This window comes from Pseudophryne corroboree, chromosome 4, assembly GCF_028390025.1.
Source record: "Pseudophryne corroboree isolate aPseCor3 chromosome 4, aPseCor3.hap2, whole genome shotgun sequence".
In the NCBI taxonomy this organism is placed as follows: domain Eukaryota; kingdom Metazoa; phylum Chordata; class Amphibia; order Anura; family Myobatrachidae; genus Pseudophryne; species Pseudophryne corroboree.
The window spans coordinates 159363482-159383984 of NC_086447.1; the positions used below are offsets into that span (position 1 = coordinate 159363482).

The 20503-nt window shown below is 46.4% G+C and overlaps 1 protein-coding gene across 1 annotated transcript; it reads right to left on the reverse strand.

The window, feature by feature from the left end:
* Window positions 1-1971: 1971 nt before the first annotated feature.
* On the reverse strand, window positions 1972-18572 carry LOC134909085 (C-C motif chemokine 20-like). The gene is made up of 4 exons (XM_063915516.1): window positions 18232-18572; window positions 15397-15511; window positions 7309-7407; window positions 1972-3063 (listed from the first exon to the last, which is right to left on the reverse strand). The coding sequence occupies exons 1-4, from the start codon at window positions 18299-18301 to the stop codon at window positions 2988-2990; spliced, it is 360 nt and encodes a 119-aa protein (XP_063771586.1). The 5' UTR covers window positions 18302-18572; the 3' UTR covers window positions 1972-2987.
* Between the last annotated feature and the right edge of the window lie 1931 nt (window positions 18573-20503).

Sequence of the window (20503 nt, forward strand, 5' to 3'; positions counted from 1 at the left end):
CAAAACACGGCCGCGGAACCGAACCCAAAACCAAAACACAAAACCCGAAAAATTTCAGGCGCTCATCTCTACTCCAGGGTACCCCGGCCAGTGGTGACTAGTTGGTTATGTAATGGCAGGGCCGCCGGGACCTATATAAAAGTGTCCCCCGGCTGTGGCATTATGTATCTGGCTAGTGGAGCCCGGTGCTGGTTTCAGAAATACGGGGGACCCCTACGCTTTTTGTCCCCCGTATTTTTGGAACCAGGACCAGGCGCAGAGCCCGGTGCTGGTTGTTTAAATATGGGGGAACCTCCATCATTTTTCCCCCCATATTTTTTCAACCAGGACCGGCTCAAAGAGCCCGAGGCTGGTTTTGCTTAGGAGGGGGGACCCCACGCATTTTTTTTCTCCAAAAAAATAACACTTTCCCATCCCCTTCCCAACTGATGAACATGCACGGATCTCATGGATCCGTGCGTGCCTATCCAAACACGGGATAAAAAAGCAGCTCTGTTTTTTTTAGCACTTTTTCACGAATTGTATTTCTGCACGGCAGTGTTTGGCTATTGTCGGCAGTGTTTGTGATTTGCACTTTTTAGTAAATTACCGATTTCTACCAAATTGCAGGCGTATTTGACCGATGGTGTATTGATTAGTGATTTTTTCCTAGGACTTCCAAAATATTACGAATGCCCTCATCACTGCCGAGATTTTTGCTTAGTAAATTCCCGACATGACACTTTGAAGAAAAAACGGCATCTCGGTCAAAATCGGGAGCTTAGTAAATATACCCCCATGTTTTGTTCATATGTTTGTAAATCCAGTCATAAGGACACAAGAGACATGTGAGTTCACTGCTGTTCTGTTTTATTCCATCACCAACTCCAGACACACTGCACACTGGACTACCCGCTTCCCAGCATCCCTCTGGTCCTAGGGAACATCACTGAAGATTCAGGCCTATACATATTAGTAAGGGAGTGTCTACAAATATTAAGCATTCTAATGCACTAAAATAAGAGCCTTTTGACCTAGAACATGTCGACCTAAGTACCCTGTCGAGCTACTTACTGTCGACCAAAACATTGTCGACCTACTTACTGTTGACCTAAAGACCGGATCCCATGCAATGGTCCCGGTAGTAGTGCCCAATATAATGTGCCCCCTATACTATGCCCTCATTAGTAGTGCCCCCAGTAGTAATGCCCTTAGTGGTAATGCCCCTTTGGGGAATTGACCCAGTAGTAATGTCCCTGTAGTAATGCTCCCTGTAGTTTATTCCCCAGTGGTAATGGCCCCAGTAGTTTATCTCCGCAGTAGTTTTGCCCACTGTTGTTTAGCCCCCAGTGGTAATGCCCATGTAGTTCAGCCCCCCTGTAGTTTAGCCGTCATAATTATGCCCCCTGTAGAAGCCGCTTACACACACACACACACACACACACACACACACACACACACACACACACACACACACACACACAAATAAATACAATACTTACCAGGCCCCACTCCTGCTTCCAGACCGCTGACCTCCGCCTGGCCGCCCGCTTCTCGGAACTATGGGAGAGACGTCATGACGTCTCCCCCGTAGCGCACAGCTGCACACCGCCAGAGACGGAATCCGGAGGTCAGGACTGAGCTCCTGCCTCTGGCTGCTGCTGTGGAGAGGGAGCTGGACGCCCGCTGGTAACACAATCTCAGCAGGTGCCCAGCGTTTCCCGGCAGCGCCTGGCTAACATCGGGTTAGGTGTGCTGGAGGAGGCGGAACTGCGTTCCATCTCCAAATGGAACTGATGGAACGCAGTTACGCCAGTTCCGGCTAACTTTAACCCCTGATTAAAACCTGGACTGTTAGGGTGCATTGAGGACAGTTTGGGAACCACTAGTATAGTGTGTAGCTAGCTTTACCATGTACTGTACAATAACGGCTGCCTGTGACTCACTGTTCAGTACAAAGATTTGCCAAAAGTAAACAAACATTTAAGAAGATAATGTATAAAAAGTTTATTTAAATTAATCCTTAAACATCCCCCAGAAACTAAGAAACAGAATTTAATAATCTGAGGATTTTGCTGACAATACAATTTATCAATTTATTATACAATTGTTTCTTTATAAAAAAAAAAAAAGAAAACGTTTGAGAACAAAGTCAATGAATGGTCCTTCACAGCTTTACAAGCTATAATACATATATGATGCAATATGAATCGAAAGAAAGAACACAGATTTAGTTTCAAAAGAAACAAAAAACTGTCGACTTTACAATCTTTGTGCCATGATGCTGAGCCAGCCATCATCCGAGTGGTGCTGGGGACTGGTCAAGCCTTTTCCTGGTCCACAGCTCCCACATTCTATACATTTTATCTTCTACTGTATGTGTCACTTTATGAAATGAAGGCTAGACTAGCTGTTACAGAGATGTTCCATGTCCAGGTGACTCTTATCAGTTTCCCAACCAGCGGAATCCCAACGTTCAGAATGCTGACAGATTCCAGTATTTTAACCCACACCCTACCCCTACCCAGGGCTGTAGAGAGCTAGCCGGGCCCAGGTACTTTTTTGGGGGGGCATGGCCACGCCCCCTTAGACAATATATAGGGGGGAATGTATGCTCCGCTAAGTGGCACTGCGCGCTGAACAGGGGGGGGGTACAGTGATCTGCTCAACATGGGGCAAATGCAGGAGGGTGGTGCTTCCCCCACCCGCACAGGTGGAGGAGACTCCGCAGCAGCCTCCCTGGCCACACTGTGGCGTTTGCTGGGCTGAGGAGTGCTGCTGCCAGGTAAGAGTACCCACTCCCCTCACAGTGCCATTGCCCCTACCCCTCACCCAACCCTTCCGCAGCCTAACCATAACACCCCCAGCCCCACCCCCCTGCCTAACCTTTCAAAGCAAAGACAATGGAAGAGCTACTTAGTATGCAAAGGAATGTGTAGATAATAGTTATATTTGGCTGCTGTATAAGGAACGCCATGGTGGACTTCATCATCCAGCCCAGCACTGTTTTAACCATACGTTTTTCTCTGACGTTTGCATTTCTTATGTTGATTCTTCAATTTCCGGAGCTTGGTAGGATTTTCACTACAAAAACAAAAAGAAAACAAATATTAATAATATTTCATTGCCTTATAAACTGTGTGTCAGTAATAGTTATTAATGATTGGGAAATGAGAAAGCCAGAGCACTCATGGTCTATGCGACGTCATGCACATCATTGTGCACACTGTGCTTTGATCTGTGGCCAACATGATGCATGAGTGGGGCTCCATTTACTCTGCAGTGGATATATTTGTTTTAATTTTGCAGGATGAGATTATGTAAATGAGATGAAAAGTACACAGAGCATTTAGAGGGGGCGGTGGTGGATGATTAGCCTTTTCCTACGTACTATAGGCCTTGACTCAGTGGCACAGCCATTAGGGGGTAATGTGCAGTGGGAGTGACACCTCCTATCCGAGATGGGGGTGCCACTCAGTGCAAGGCTGCCTAATCGGTTTTTCGTTTTTTTTTTGGCTGGGTGCTGGGGTCTGAGAGAGGAACTGTAGAAGAGGGGGCGGAAAGGTAAGTGAGTGGGGAGACCAAGGATAGCTGCTGCCCAGATGATGCACGTTACGCCTCTTACCCTCCCCTATTGTTGCAGGGCGTGGTCCCTACCTCCTCCCTGGTATTTTATGGAGGGACGGGGTGGGGGTGGAGGGGAAATAAAAGGGTTAGTTGGTCTTATTAGGTGAAGGGGTTATTTGGTTAATGCTTTAATAGAGTTAATTATGATGGAGGGTTAATATTTTTATTGTGGTTAATTATGGTGAATATCTAGAGCCCCTAATGATTAAGTATCCAACTCCATACTTACCATCGGAGCAATCCAGCATTGCTCCGCTGCGAGGACAACTGGTCTGATTTGTCGCCTCGATTTGTAACACTGCTAGTTCTGTAGCAGCATTACTTGCACAACCCCGTAGCCGGCTTCAGCGCTAGTGTGACCCGAGATCACACATCTGCAGAGCCACTTGTCACACAGTGAGCAGGTGGTAAAGGGATCTGCTCGGATTCCTCTTCACAGCCCCGGAACTACTTCCCATAGGAAGGAGCGTGGCTCAGAGAACAAGCGCTATATAAAGATGACATTTGTTCTTGCAGACAAAGGTATCGTAGTTTGATGAATTGGACACCTAATGATTAAGGGGTAGATTTACTAAAGCTGGTAAAAATGAAAGTGGAGAGGTTTTCCCATATTTTTCTATTGCATTCTAGAAAATGATTGACATCCACTTGTCTGTTGTTGGAGCTTCAGTAAATGTATCCATTAATGATTCAAGTGAATAATTATGTTGAATGGGTTGTTACGATGATGCCAAAAAAAAAGATAGATTTTTTGAGGAGGGGATGATTTGTGTAGTAGTCAAAACAATGCTATTAATATGTGCTTTGTATAGAGTGACAGACACAGAAAATTATCTTTGTACTGTATGGCAGTCACTTTGATGCTATGTTTGTTGTATCGCGGTCACTATGATGCTCTCTACTGTATGGCAGTACTGGAGGCTCACTTTACTGTATGGCAATCACTGAATTCTGGTGTTGTGTTGTACTGTTCCTGTAGTGAGTGTGTGGAATATTAATGGAATATCAGGGGTAATTATTGATGTAATTTGCAAATAATGTATTTCGATTTTGTTATTTGAATTTTGAATCACCTGGGCCTGGGGCACCTGTTTTTCAAACTTCGCTCCCCCTCATGAGAAAGGGTGGCTACGCCACTGCCGTGCATTCTGCATTACCTTACAGCAGGCTTTTTAAATGGTGTGCCGCGGCACACTAGTGTGCCAGGACCGATTGTAAGGTGTGCCGTGGAGTCAGAGCCAACGCATTCAGAGCAAACTGTGGCCCAGGCAGGTCTGTGCTCTTCTAGGAGGCTCAGTCGTGCCTGGGCCAGGATCTATGCCTTGAAGAATAGGTCACACCCGCCGCGTCCCACCAGCCAGCACTCCATTGTGAGCAACCCCCACCACTGAGGGACAGGGAGTAGGGCAGCTGACAGGTAGGGACCAATATTTGTTATTTTATTTCTCCTGAGGGGAGCAATAGGATTTATGTGGGGAGCAATATGAATAATTTCTGTTTGGAGCAATAGGATTTATGTGTGGAACAATAGAATTGTTTGTTCTGTGGAGGCCAATGTATGTGTGGATTTTTTATTGCGGGGGCCAATATGTGTGTTTTTTCCCATGGGGGACTGATGGCATGCCTTGGCAATTTCAAAATATTGGGGCAGATGTAAGAATGTGCGCTATGCACATTTAGCACATGTTATTTCCCGTTGTTACTGCTTCCCCTGAATGTATGACTGGTGGTTTAGCGCTTTCTTATGGGGCGTGCATAGCGGCAATTTAATTACCGATTATGCCGTCTGCATGTGTAGGGATCCACTGCTGTATTATCAGGGACACCGCACTTATTCGAGACGGTATGCCTCCCTGCTCTCTTCGTCTCCTCGCAGTTGGCATTGCTTGTTTCCTTTTTTTTTTTTTTGCTTTTGTCCTCCAAACAACTTTATTGTGCACCCCCACCCACGTCTCCCCAGCGGCCTCTGTCACCACCCCACGTCTCCTCAATGCCCAGCACCGTGCGGCGTCCTCACAGCCTATCCGTGCATGCGCCGGCTCACTCCGCAGGGCTCACGGCGCATGCCCACTACTACTGCTAGCAGTGATAACAGTCTGGCCGATGTGGGAGGACACATATCACGGGACAGGTGACATAGCTCCCTCCCACATCGGCGGGGGCCTGCATAATACATTGTGGCGGAGGGACAGGGTGTATAACCACGATAATGTGGCGATACGACGGGTGGTCTTCAGTATGCCGGCTGTCGGGATCCCGGCGCACAGTATACCGGCGCCGGGATCCCGACAGCCGGCATACCGACACTTATTCTCCCTCGTGGGGGTCCACGACCCCCCTGGAGGGAGAATTAAATAGCGTGCATATCGAGCCACCGTGCCCGCAGCGTGACGAGCGCAGCGAGCACGTAAGGGACTCATTTGCGCTAGCCACACTGTCGATATGCCGGCGGTCGGGCTCCCGGCGCCAGTATGCTGGTCGCCGGGTGCCCGACCGCCGGCATACCATACTACACCCGATACGACAGCAGGCACATAACATTCGTTAGGACGTTTTTCATACATCTGCCCCATTGTTTCGTGTGCCACGAGTTCAAAATCTTTTTAGAAATCACTGCCTTACAGTCTGGATCTTGCTCCTCTGCAGAAACTTTGTAAAATTTATTTTGAGTAATTACTGTAATGTGAATGTCACTTTTGAGAGAAGAAAAAGATGAGCTGTGATATATGCATTGTAGCTGTTAAATGACCAGTAACCTATGTTACTTTAATTTAAATCTACTACCATATATAAATGTCTGCACCAAGCAAGCATAGTACAGTAAGTAATAATGTCCTCTGTAGTAAACTATAGCGTGGGTCAGTGCATTACCACCTAGTACCATATATGACTATCTTTTCTCACTCTGCTTTACTTCATATGGTGGATGCTGTTTGATAGTAGACACCAAATAGGCTTAATTAGTAAAGTGCACCCAGCTCATACCATTAATTTTGTAAACTGTTCACCATGCTATTAAATAAGCTACAGATATATTTCAGTGCATCAGTTGTTGAAACTATACATTAGCTATCATTTCTTGTTTTTGTCCTTTACATATCACATCCTTAAAGGGTTTGCTCCCTACTCCATCTGTTGACTTAAATTCACAATTGAAGCTAACCAAGACAATTGGGAACTGATTCAGAGGCAGACGCAGTTGCAACCGCATCTTTATGCTAATGCCGCAACCAATGGTCTTCTTACTGAGGCGCCCACTGGCTGTGATGGAATCCATTGCTGTGCATAAAAAGACGCACCATCATTGCACCATCAGTCACTGCATCGATGATTGCACCAGCCTTATGGCGGCTCACCATCAATAGTGTCATTGGCGCTTTGCAGTGATGGCAGAAAACCATTGGTGGTTTGAACCATTGATGAGTGACACCGGCTAAGGGTTACAGGAAGGCAGTGCACCAATCAAGGAAGGGGACAGCAGTTATACTGGGTAACGGTGTGTGGCTAAGTGCCTTGCCATGGGAAGAACCATTGGACCTCCACCATTGATGGCAAAACCATTGACCATCGGTGGCAAATCATTGGTCGAAGTCCATCTCTAGCTAGCAGTCCCATGAGAGGAATAAAACATGTAACATGATTGGATGTCAGCAGCAGCTATCCAACCTCCTTTTACTGTTTAGTTTTTATTCAAGAACTTACAAATGTGCCATGATGCGTTGAACCCATATCTGTGTGGGGTCTGCGCACACTTGGATTGGAGCTTTATTTTTCGATTTACAAGGACGCCGGACTGTGAAACTGAAAGAGAAGAACAAGAATGGTTTGTCAACAAACACACCTACAGTAATCTCATGTTACCTCCAGCACAATCACTAAGCAGACGTTATGTTGTCTGTGGGCGCGAGCTGTAGCGTGTAAGATGATAACACTTGTTACACATTTACAATGTTTTTACTGTATCTCAAAGGGCTGAAAGGTTATAGTCTGGGTAAAACTATCAGTTGTCAAATCTGTGATACATGCACAGCAATCATCAGGCAGCGCTATGTACCAATCACACCAGCAGTAACATTACACAAAAAGATAAAATTCCACATGAAGATAGCATTAAATGCACTAATGTTTACGATCTATATACTGCATTAAACTCACTAAAACTCCTTTTCCACTAGCTTAAAAAACACGGGTTTCTGCACGGGACGCGCATCGATACGGGTATTTTGGTAGCAGAAATTACCTGGGAATCCTACCCGGGTAGCTACAAGGGTCGGACCCCAGAATGACCTGGATAAGGGTGCAGTGTAAAAGGGTTAGCAGGGTCATCCGACCCGAAACCTGTTTACAGCATGCCTAGAGCCCATATCTCCCTGACCGCAGTGTCCCGTGTGTGGTCGGGAGGTTGGGGGCATGCCGTTAGCACTACTGTCTGTCCTGCTTTGCAGTCAGCAGCACTGGCTGGGAAAAGCGTGTTCCGGAGGTATCCCAGCAGCTTCTGGAGTTCTGGGCTTGCCCCCAGCGTGACAGTGGGCAGCATTCAGTTGGGGGTGTGGCCTAGAGGGACTGAGGCCACACCCTGGGGATCCAGATCTGTCAGTTTTCCCGGCGCTTGGAGATGACGTCATCCCCAAGCGCCGTCCAGAAGACACTGCACCCAGTTGCGGTGTAAACGGCATCGGCCGAGGATATTCCTGGGTCGCGCCGCAGTGGAAAAGGGGTCATGTCTCGGGTCTGACTCGGCTTAGAAACGTGTTCCAAATCCTGAGTCAGACCTGAGACTTTAGTGGAAAAGGAGTATTACTGAAATAAGATGTTGCACATATTCCATGTTAGGTTTACACACGTGTTATGGTTCTGTGACCCATGCCCTATATCATTACTATAACTGCAGGTGCTGATAAAAGACCAAGGCCTATTACGCATGTCAGCGCCATTGCGGACGGGCTATGCAGAGTCGGACATAAGCATAAATAAATGAACAATTCTAGGAGTAGAATTTGCACATAGTATAGGACTATGTACAGTAAGTGCACCCTAATGATGTCTAGTATTAAGGCAAGCATACACATAGGGTGGGCGCATTTCACAATAGGTGCACCACCTTTACCTACCGGCATATGCACACATTCTTCTTCATGTAGACAGCGCAGTAACACATATATCTCTGCCTCTCCATTACGCCCATAATGCTTAGATTTCTAGACTTCAGGCTTCTCATGCACACATTATAGCTGTACAAAATGTGTATATTATCCTATAGTTGTTTTGGTGTATTTGGCATCCAATGCACGTGTGTGACATGGGCAGTATTTGCCAGAAAGGTGTTTTTGCGGTGCCATTATCCATACCTAGCTACTGTTTTGGAACATCCTTTCAGATTCTCCAAGGGATAACTCTGCAAGGGGTAAGATAATATAATTCATGTCATCATGACCACAGCCCCACACTGCGCAACGGTGCGAATCACACAATCAGGCCCCCTCCCACTGTTGCGTAATGATGTGTATCGTGTCATCGCGCAGCGTAGACGGGGTCTAGTGACATGAGCATGTCATTAAGGCCCCGCCTTGCTCACTACACAAGTAAAAGGATTGGGATGCAGGGTGGTAGCCTCTGCCAGGAGCCTGGGATGAGACAACAAGTATGGGTTAACCTAAATAAAATGGTGCCTGGGCTACATCAGTCATTTTGGTGGTCATACTGTGTAGCATGCGAATGGATCTGCTGGAAAGAATAGTCTGTGTTTGAGGCTGGAATGATAAGAAACACATGCTCCAATCCCACATACACCAGAAACAAAAGATGTGTCACTATCCAGTTGTCCGTATGTAAATGATAGGAACCAGGACAGGCTCGAAAAACACGTGTTACTGCACCGTACTTTAGTGATTTACATTGCTCTGGCAACCGGCATTCTTTAGCAAACATTTGAGGTTGCTTAATGCTCTTGTAACTCATCAGACCTGATTACCACACAGCTCTGCAAGGTAATGACAAGGAAATAATTTGTGCAACTACAATATGTCCTGCTTTCAGTATAACAACAATGACTTGTAGAAGTAAAAAAAAAAAAAAAAAAAAAAAAAAAAAAAAATTATATATATATATATATATATATATATATATATATATATTTCTCTAACGTCCTAGTGGATGCTGGGGACTCCGTCAGGACCATGGGGAATAGCGGGCTCCGCAGGAGACAGGGCACATCTAAAAAGCTTTTTAGGTCACATGGTGTGTACTGGCTCCTCCCCCTATGACCCTCCTCCAAGCCTCAGTTAGGTTTTTGTGCCCGTCCGAGAAGGGTGCAAACTGGATGGCTCTCTTAAGGAGCTGTTTAGTACAGTTTTTTTTTAGGTTTCTAATCAGTGATTCCTGCTGGCGACAGGATCACTGCAACGAGGGACTTAGGGGAGAGACTTGCAACTCACCTGCGTGCAGGAGGATTGAAGTTTTAGGCTACTGGACACTGAGCTCCAGAGGGAGTCGGAACACAGGTCAGCCTGGGGTTCGTCCCGGAGCCGCGCCGCCGATCCCCCTTACAGACGCTGAAGAAAGACGGCGGAACGGAGGTCCGGAAACAGGCGGCAGAAGACTTCACAGTCTTCAGAGAGGTAGCGCACAGCACTGCAGCTGTGCGCCATTGTTGCTACACGGCTCACTGACACGGTCACGGAGGGTGCAGGGCGCTGCTGGGGGCGCCCTGGGCAGCAATATAAATACCTATTTGGCAAATAAATACATCACATATAGCCATTAAGGCTATATGTATGTATTTAACCCAGGCCAGTTTTCCTAATAACCGGGAGAAAAGCCCGCCGTGAAAGGGGCGGAGCTTATTCTCCTCAGCACTCAGCGCCATTTTCCTGACCAGCTCCGCTGGTGAGGAAGGCTCCCACTCTCCCCTGCACTACAGAAACAGGGTTAAAGAGAAGGGGGGCATAAATTGGCGATATAATTATATATTAAGAGCCCATATATAGAAACAACACCTTCTAGGGTTGTTATATACATTATGGCGCTTTTGGTGTGTGCTGGCAAACTCTCCCTCTGTCTCCCCAAAGGGCTAGTGGGTCCTGTCCTCTATCAGAGCATTCCCTGTATGTGTGTGCTGTAGGTCGGTACGTGTGTGTCGACATGTATGAGGAAAATGTTGGTGAGGAGACGGAGAAAATTGCCTGTAATGGTGATGTCACTCTCTAGGGAGTCGACACCAGAATGGATGGCTTACTTATGGAATTACGTGATAATGTCAACACGCTGCAAGCCGGTTGACGACATGAGACAGCCGGCGGACAAATTAGTATCGGTCCAGGCGTCTCAGACACCGTCGGGGGCTTGTAAAAACGCCCATTTACCTCAGTCGGTCGACAGACACTGACACGGACACTGACCCCAGTGTCGACGGTGAAGAAACAAACGTATTTTTCCTTTAGGGCCACAAGTTACATGTTAAGGGCAATGAAGGAGGTGTTACGTATTTCTGATACCACAAGTACCACAAATAAGGGTATTTTGTAGGGTGGGAATAAACTACTTGTAGTTTTGCCTGAATCAGATAAATTAAATGAAGTGTGTGATGATACGTGGGGTTCCTCCGACAGAAAGTTATGGGCGGTATACCCTTTTTCCCGCCAGTAGTAAGGGCGAGTTGGAAAACACACCTTAGGGTGGACAAGGCGCTCACACGCATATAAAAAACATGGCGTTACCGTTTCCAGATACGGCCGCCCTCAAGGAGCCAGCTGATAGGAAGCTGAAAAATATCATAACAGTATATACACACATACTGGTGTTATACTACGACCAGCAATCGCCTCAGCCTGGATGTGCAGCGCTGAGGGGGCTTGGTCGGATTTCCTGACTGAAAATTTTGATACCCTTGACAGGGACAGGATTTTATTGTCTATAGAGCATTTTAGGGATGCATTTCTATATATGTGTGATGCGCAGAGGCATATTTGCATTCTGGCATCAAAGAGTAAATGTGATGTACATATCTGCCAGACGAAGACACGACAGTGGTCAGGTGAGGCAGATTCCAGACGGCATATGGAAGTATTGCCGTATAAAGGGGCGGTCCATTGGACCTGGTGGCCATGGCAACAGCTGAAAAATCCACCTTTTGTTACCCCGAGTCACATATTGGCAGAAAAGGACACAGTCTTTTCAGTCTCAGTCCTTTCGTCCCCATACGGGCAGGCGGGCGAAGGCCAGTCATATCTGCCCAGGGGGAGAGGAAAGGGAAGAAGACTGCAGCAAGCAGCTCATTCCCAGGAACAGAAGCTCCTCACGGCTTCGGCCAAGTCCGCAGCATAACGCTGGGGCCGTACAAGCTGACTCAGGTGCGGTAGGGGGTCATCTCAAGAGTTTCAGCAACACTCGCAAGGGAACTCCGGGATCCTACATGTAATATCCCAGGTGTACATTGGAAATTCGAGACGTCTCCCCCTCACACAATTCACAGGCTGTATTCCCAGCAGGTGATAATCAAAGTACCCTTCTTACAACAAGGAAGGGGGTAGTATTCCACACTATATTGTGGTACTGAAGCCAACCGGCTCGGTGAGATCTGAAATATTTGAACACTTACATACAAGCGTTCAAATCAAGATGGAGTCACTCGGAGCAGTGATAGCGAACCAGGAAGAAGGGGACGATATGATGTCACTGGATATCAGGGACGTTTACCTACAGGTCCAAATTTGCCCTTCTCACCAAGGGTACTTCAGGTTCCTGGTACAGAACTGTCACTATCAGTTCAGACGCTGCCGTTTGGATGGTCCACGGCGCCCCGGGTCTTTACCAAGGTAATGGCCGGAATGATGATTTTTCTTAAAAGAAACATGGACGCTTTCCTGATAAGGGCAAGGTCCAGAGAACAGTTGGAGGTCGGAGTAGCACTATCTTAAGTAGTTCTACGACAGCACGAGTGGATTCTAAATATTCCAAAATCGCAGCTTTTTCCGACGACACGTCTACTGTTCCTAGGGAAGATTCTGGACACAGTCCAGAAAAACGTGTTTCTCCCAGTGGAGAAAACCAGGGAGTTATCCGAGCTAATCGGGATCCTCCTAAAACCAGGAAAAGTGTCAGTGCATCATTGCACAAGAGTCCTGGTAAAAATGGTGGCTTATTACGAAGCAATTCCATTCGGCAGATTTCCCGCAAGAACTCTTCAGTGGGATCTGCTGGACAAATGGTCCGGATCGCATCCTCAGATGCATCAGCGGATAACCCTATATCCAAGGAAAAGGGTGTCTCTCCTGTGGTGATTACAGAGTGCTCATCTTCTAGAGGGCCGCAGATTCGGCATTCAGGATTGGATGCCGGTGACCACGGAGGCCAGCCTGAGAGGCTGGGGAACAGTCACACAGGGAAAAAATTTCCAGGGAAGTGTGATTAAGTCTGGAGAATTCTCTCCGCATAAATAAGCTTAGAGCAAATTTATAATGCTCTAAACTTAGCTAGACCTCTGCTTCAAGGTCAGCCGGTATTGATCCAGTGGGATAACATCACGGCAGTCGCCCACGTAAACAGAAGGGCGGCACAAGAAGCAGGAGGGCAGTGAAAACTGCAAGGATTTTTCGCTAGGCGGAAAATCATGTGATAGCACTGTCAGCAGTGTTCTTTCCGGGAGTGGACGACTGGGAAGCAGACTTCCTCAGCAGGCATGACCTCCACCCGGGAGAGTGGAAACTTCATAGGGAAGTTTTTCAACATGATTGTGGACCGTTGGCAAAGACCAAAGGTGGACATGATGGCGTCCCGCCCGAACAAAAACGGGACAGGTATTCCGCCAGGTCATGAGACCTTCAGGCGATAGCTGCGGATGTTCTGGTAACACCGTGGGTGTACCAGTCTGTGTATGTGTTCCCTCCTCTGTTTCTCATAACCAGGGTATTGAGAATTATGAGACATAGAGGAGTATGAACTATACTAGTGGCTCCGGATTGGCCAAGAGGGACTTGGTACCCGGAACTTCAAGAAATGCTCACAGAGGACTAAGGGCCTGGGGAGCTAAGAAGGGACTTGATTCAGCAAGTACCATGTCTATTCCAAGACTTACCGCGGCTGCGTTTGACGGCATGGCGGTTGAATGCCGGATCCTGAGGGGAAAAGGCATTCCATAAGAGGTCATACCTACCCTGGTCAAAGCCAGGAAGGAGGTGACCGCACAACGTCATCACCACATGTGGTGAAAATATGTTGCGTGGGTGAGGCCAGGAAGGCTCCACGACGGAAATTCAACTAGGTCGATTTCTACACTTCCTGAAAACAGGAGTGTTTTGGACCTCAAATTGGGGTTCATTAACATTTAAATTTCGGCCCTGTAGATTTTCTTCCAGAAAGAATTGACTTCAGTTCCTGAAGTCCAGATTGTAAAGGATGTATTGCATATACAGCTTTTTTGTGCCCCTAGGGGCACCGTGAGATCTCAACATAGTGTTGGGATTTCTTAAAATCATAGTGGTTTGAACCGCTCAAATCTGTGGATTTGAAATATCTCACATGGAAAGTGACCATGCTGTTGACAAATATCTCACATGGGAAGTGACCATGTTGTTAGCCCTGGCCTCGGCCAGGCGATTGTCAGAATGGGCGGCTTTGTCTTACAAAAGCCCATATTAAAATTTTCCATTTGAACAGGACAGAACTGGGACTCGTCTCCAGTTTCTTCATGAAGGGGTGTCAGCGTTTTCACCTGAAACAACCTCTTGTGGTGCCTGCGGCTACTAGGGACTTGGAGGACTCCAAGTTACTAGACGTGGTCAGGGCCCTAAAAATATATATATATATATATATATATATATATATATATAGTTAGGACGGCTGGAGTCAGAAAGTCTGACTTGCTGTTTATACTGTATACACCCAACAAGCTGGGTGCTCATGCTTCTAAGCAGTCTATTGCACGCTGGATTTGTAGTACAATTCAGCTTGCACATTCTGTGGCAGGCCTGCCACAGACGAAATATGTAGATGCCCATTCCACAAGGAAGGTGGGCTCATCCTGGGCGGCTGCCCGAGGAGTCTCGGCATTACAACTTTGCCGAGCAGCTACGTGGTCAGGGGAGAACACGTTTGTAAAATTTTACAAATTTTGATACTCTGGCTAAGGAGGACCTGGAGTTCTCTCATTCGGTGCTGCAGAGTCATCCGCACTCTCCCGCCCGTTTGGGAGCTTTGGTATAATCCCCATGGTCCTGACGGAGTCCCCAGCATCCACTAGGACGTTAGAGAAAATAAGAATTTACTTACCGATAATTCTATTTCTCGTAGTCCGTAGTGGATGCTGGGCGCCCATCCCAAGTGCGGATTGTCTGCAATGCTTGTACATAGTTATTGTTACAAAAATCGGGTTATTACTATTGTTGTGAGCCATCTTTTCGGAGGCTACTTCGTTTTGTTATCATACTGTTAACTGGGTTCAGATCACAAGTTGTACGGTGTGATTGGTGTGGCTGGTATGAGTCTTACCCGGGATTCAAGATCCTTCCTTATTGTGTACGCTCGTCCGGGCACAGTACCTAACTGAGGCTTGGAGGAGGGTCATAGGGGGAGGAGCCAGTACACACCATGTGACCTAAAAAGCTTTTTAGATGTGCCCTGTCTCCTGCGGAGCCCGCTATTCCCCATGGTCCTGACGGAGTCCCCAGCATCCACTACGGACTACGAGAAATAGAATTATCGGTAAGTAAATTCTTATTATATATATATATATATAAAAAAGTAATATAAAAACTGCTAAATAAAATAAAAATGATTTCAATATCGGGAACTTACATCACAGCATCAATGTTACAGACCCCCCTGGAATCTTGCGTGTAGAAGTTTTCAATTGCTTTCAGACTGAGCTTCTTAGGAGTGTAACGGACGCAGCAACTGAACATCCCAAATGCTGAAATACACATGACACCATAGTTTTAGGGTCTTTAGAGCAGTGATTAGATAAGATGAGGGCTGCCTAAGCACGAAATCATGTAAGAGGCTTGAATTTTTGTGATTGAGACTAGTTTGGTTAGTGTTTGATAATTGGTTAGGGACAGCCTATTATTAGGATAATTGGTGGTTACGATGCGATAGGGTATTTAGGGAGACTCAGACCTGAGCTCTTCCTCTTTCAGGGTTGGAAGCCTACCCACCCTCCCTTGTAGAATTCTTAATTGCCTCTATTCAATTTGACTTACTAATAATTTATTTCTTGATTTAGCAGGCGGGAAGGCGCTACTGGCCAGCGGCAGGGCCGCCATCAGGGGGGGATTGTGGGTACTGCAGTCCCGAGCCCAGAGAGAAATGGGGGCCCGGGCTGGCAGCGAAGCGGCAGCAAGCCATGGAAAAACAGCATTGGCATATCAAATTAGGTGCTGGCCCTGAGCTGATTAAAGCTCAAGGACCGGCAGCCAATCAGGAGCGCCCGCAGTAGCCGCTCCTGTTGGCTGCCATTCCGCAAGCTGTAATTGGCTCCTGGTCAGTTTCTAATTCGGCAGCACCCGCGCTGTCTCTCTGTGGCTGGCTGCTTGTCTGTGATTTCAAGTCGCAATTCCTATAATGCACCAACAGGCACCCAATATCTGCCTAACCCGACGGAGACCCCAGACAGCCGGGCACCGGAAAGCCGACCACAAGAGGTCTGTCAGGAGGAACAGTGTTGAGTCACCAGCCGCCAGGAACAGGGGTGGGACCTGCACGGTAGGCAACAGTATCCCCCAGTTACAAATACAGCTGGGGCAGAGATGTGACAGTGCTTCCAGACATGGAGGAGACCGAGCATCAAGTAGCTCCATAATGAAGACCAGCCACAAGTGCAGGATCTGGGCAGGCAGTTGATTAGTCAGAGACGATACATGTAGGATATATATGTATCATGTAGCTGGGGGACTAGAACGGATATATTCTACTCCATTCCCATTCGAGCCAAGCCCCTGGCATGTCCTATGTTCAAGTGCACCTTTACCTAATTTTTTTGGGGAGGATCACATGCTCATTATAAAGTATATGACTCATTTCATGTATTTTTTTTTTTTACCTTCACTGGAGTTACACATTCCATTATGAATACACATTAAAAATGTCTCCATGGCTGGCTGCCAGTCCACAATCTCAATTTTTTCAATTTATTTTAAGTGGATCTGTTAGATAGATAGTGAGTGAGTGAGTGAGTGAGTGAGTGAGTGAGTGAGTGAGTGTGTGTGTGTGTGTGTGTGTGTTGGGGGCAATTCTCTTTCTGGCACAGGGCAAAAAGTCTAGTTATGGCTCTGCCGCATCGCAGTAAGATGTTCATGCCAACATCTGTAGTACATCATTCCCAATAAATTGTGGTTTATCTGTAATCGAAGGGTAATTTATCTGCTATAGTAGTTTGTGTAATTTGCATTTAAATCGAAGCTCACCAGTAAATCCCAATGCATCTCTTTACCAGTCTAGTTTACAGATTTTACCCAATAGCATTTGATAGGCTGGTCGGGAGTCACTGAACTTGTGACTTTGCGGAAATTACAAAGGACCATAAATAAGTGGAAAAGTAATGAGAATGGTATCGGGACAATAGATGGGAAGCGGTTATCATTCCGCCAGTCGGGATCCCGGCAATCACAATACAGATGCTGGAATCCCAACTAGCGGTGAAACGTGACGCTGGAATACTGACGACACAAGCTATTCTCACTCTGTGGCTGTCCACGGGTGGTATTTGAAATGCCGGCTGTTGGGATCCCGGCGCTCAGTATACCGGTGCCAGAATCCAGACAGCCGGTATACCGACAACTTTTATGCCTCTTGGAGGGTCTACGACCCCCCTGGAGGAAAAATAAATAGCGTGCCACCATGCCCGCAGCGTGGCAAGCGCAGTGAGCCCTCAAGGGGCTCTTTTGCGCTCGCCCCGATGCCGGTATGCAGGCGGTCGGGATCCCAGTGCCGGTATGCTGGGCGCCGGGGTCCCGACCGTCGGCATAACATACTACACCCCTGTCCACAACACCCATAGAGGGAGAGTATAACCTGTGGCGAGCCACCGTGCCCGCAGAGGGGCGAGTGCAGTGTGCCCGCAAGGGTCTTTCTAGCGCTCGCCTCGCTGCTGGCTGGGACGCCGCTGTCGGTATACTGAAGGCCGCCAGTATATCATACTGAATCCCAATAGATACTATAATAAATCAACGTGGGACAGGATGTGATGGCAAGTCAGACCTATAATGTAACGAGCTGCACCTTGCCAGTCCTTATATAAAGAGAGTGTTCCTCAAAGCTATAGCATTCATTTGTTCTAATGCACCATAGCAGGATCTACTTACCTAGTGGAGCAAATACAGAATGTGACTACAACAGTTATCTCACAAGACTTATCACATAATCACAATTTAATAACAGTGAGTTCATGTAGTTTTGCTAGCTAGAACTTAACATCTATATCGATATATAGGAATAAGAGAGATTGTGAGTTATCTATATATAACTTATATATATGACTTACCATTCCATCCCTTTAAACCAGGACACATGAATTACACAGGTTCTGTGGCTGATTAAAAACCAGGTGAACAGAACCTGTATGATTCATGAGTGCCTCAGTTTACAGGGATATTATAGTAAGTAAGTCTATATATACATGCTACCATTTCTTACCTTGTGAAGCAGTCACAAGTACAATGAAGATGAGGACAAGGGACACAGCCAGGTTCCTGCTTGCAGCCATAGCAGTCACTTGAGCTGTAAGCTGGTGAATGATACGATGCCCCTTCCTGATATACAGTTACACACACTGACAGAGCAACAGGTTCTCTCCTCCCTTGTGTCAATGTGGAAATTCCCTATTCCCAAGCTGTGATCGCTCCTCTTTCTACAATTTAACATCAAGGTCACCTGCAGAAAAGCTGAGATGGATTTTCCCAGGCGTGTTAATTGTTGTTTACCGGGTTTATGAAACAATGGCACCATGCACATGTATTGCATATTTTAACAATGTTTGTTTATGGTTTATATTAAGGATTACCATATTATCCCTTTAAACACAGGGGCATTTATGAATTACACAGGTTATCTAGCTGATTAAAATCAGGTGAAATACAGGCTTGAACCTGTGTAATTCATGAGTGTTCCAATTTAAAGGGATAGTAAGGTAAGCCTAATTATAATGCTAATGATTTATCAAAGTATTATACAGGTTGAGTATCTCATATCCAAATATTCCGAAATACAGAATATTCCAAAATACAGATTTTTTTTTGAGTGAGATAGTGAAACCTTTGTTTTCTGATGGCTCAATGTACACAAACTTTGTTTAATACACAAAGTTATTAAAAATATTGTATTAAATGACCTTCAGGCTGTGTGTATTAGGTGTATATGAAACATAAATGAATTGTGTGAATGTCGACACACTTTGTTTAATGCACAAAGTTATTAAAAATATTGGCTAAAATTACCTTCAGGCTGTTTGTATAAGGTGTATATGAAACATGAATGCATTCTGTGCTTAGACTTGGGTCCCAGCACCATGATATCTCATTATGGTATACAATTATTCCAAAATACGGAAAAATCCCATATCCAAAATACTTCTGGTCCCAAGCATTTTGGATAAGGGATACTCAACCTGTATTATTTTAGTTGCGTGCTGCAAACAACCGATTTTCCGGGTGCTACTCTGTGCCTCTTATAGCCAGAGCTGATTCTAGCAACTCATTAATTGCATACAGAAGGCTCATAATGCCTGTGGAAATTCAATACCATTGTCTTAGGCTAGGGCCACACATAGGGGCCAAGCAGGTTTCATTCAGCGGGACCCGCTTGGCCACAAGGAGACTGCACATGGGCGCCTGTGCAGGCACCCACACATGTGCGGCAGTCCCGCTGCCACCAGATCCAACCGCAGCATGCTGTTTGATTTGAACGATGATCGATATGAATGATGATCGATATTGTCCAAATTGGCTCGCATTAAAAAATGAGGAAAAAGCAATGATGAACGGCCGCTGGGACGCGCATCGTTCATCGGCGGTGCCTCCACACTAAACGATATGAACGATATCGTTCATATCGGTTTTATGCTGGGTACACACATATAGATATATCTGCAGATCAATTGATGTGCAGATATATCTACAGCGGGATTGGGCAGTGTGCTGTGCATACACACTGCCCGATCTGTCGTGGACTGACGTCATGAACTGGGCGGGCATTTACACACTCCAGAGCAGTTCAGCTTTCAGTCACCGTCGGTGCTGCAGCTTGTGCAGCAGAGCGCCTGCAAAATCATTTTGTGCAAAACAAGACCAGCCCTGTAGTTACTCATCGTGTGCGTTGATTTTAATGACGGAGGGACGGCTTTTGACGTCACACACTCGCCCAGCCACACCTGCATTTTTCCCAACACGCCTGCGTTTTTCTAAGCACTTCCTGAAAACGGTCGGTTGACACCCAGAAACGCCCACTTCATGTCACTCTTCCTGCGTTCGGCCGTGCGACTGAAAGCTTCGCTAGAACCTGTGCAAAACCACAATGCTCTTTGTACTCATACGTCACACGTGCACATTGCAGTGCATACATATGCGCAGATTAGCCGTTTTTTCCATTGATCGCTGCGCTGCGAACAATGGCAGCTAGCAATCAACTCGGAATGACCCCCACTGGCTGATAGACCTGCGATATATCGCCCATTCAATAGAAAGGCCGATATATCGGCCAGTGCGTATGCGCCTTAAGATATTGTCCAGTGTGTAAGGCCTATTACAGGAAAGACTAGACGAGACAGAATTTTGAGTTTGTTTCTTCTAGGCACTACATTTCTTGCAAAAGCAGCCAAAGCGGATGATTTTTTTCTTACGTTTCCATTTAGAGCCACGGGCAGTACTATATCGGATTATTGTTTTCCTATACATAGATATATAGTAAACAT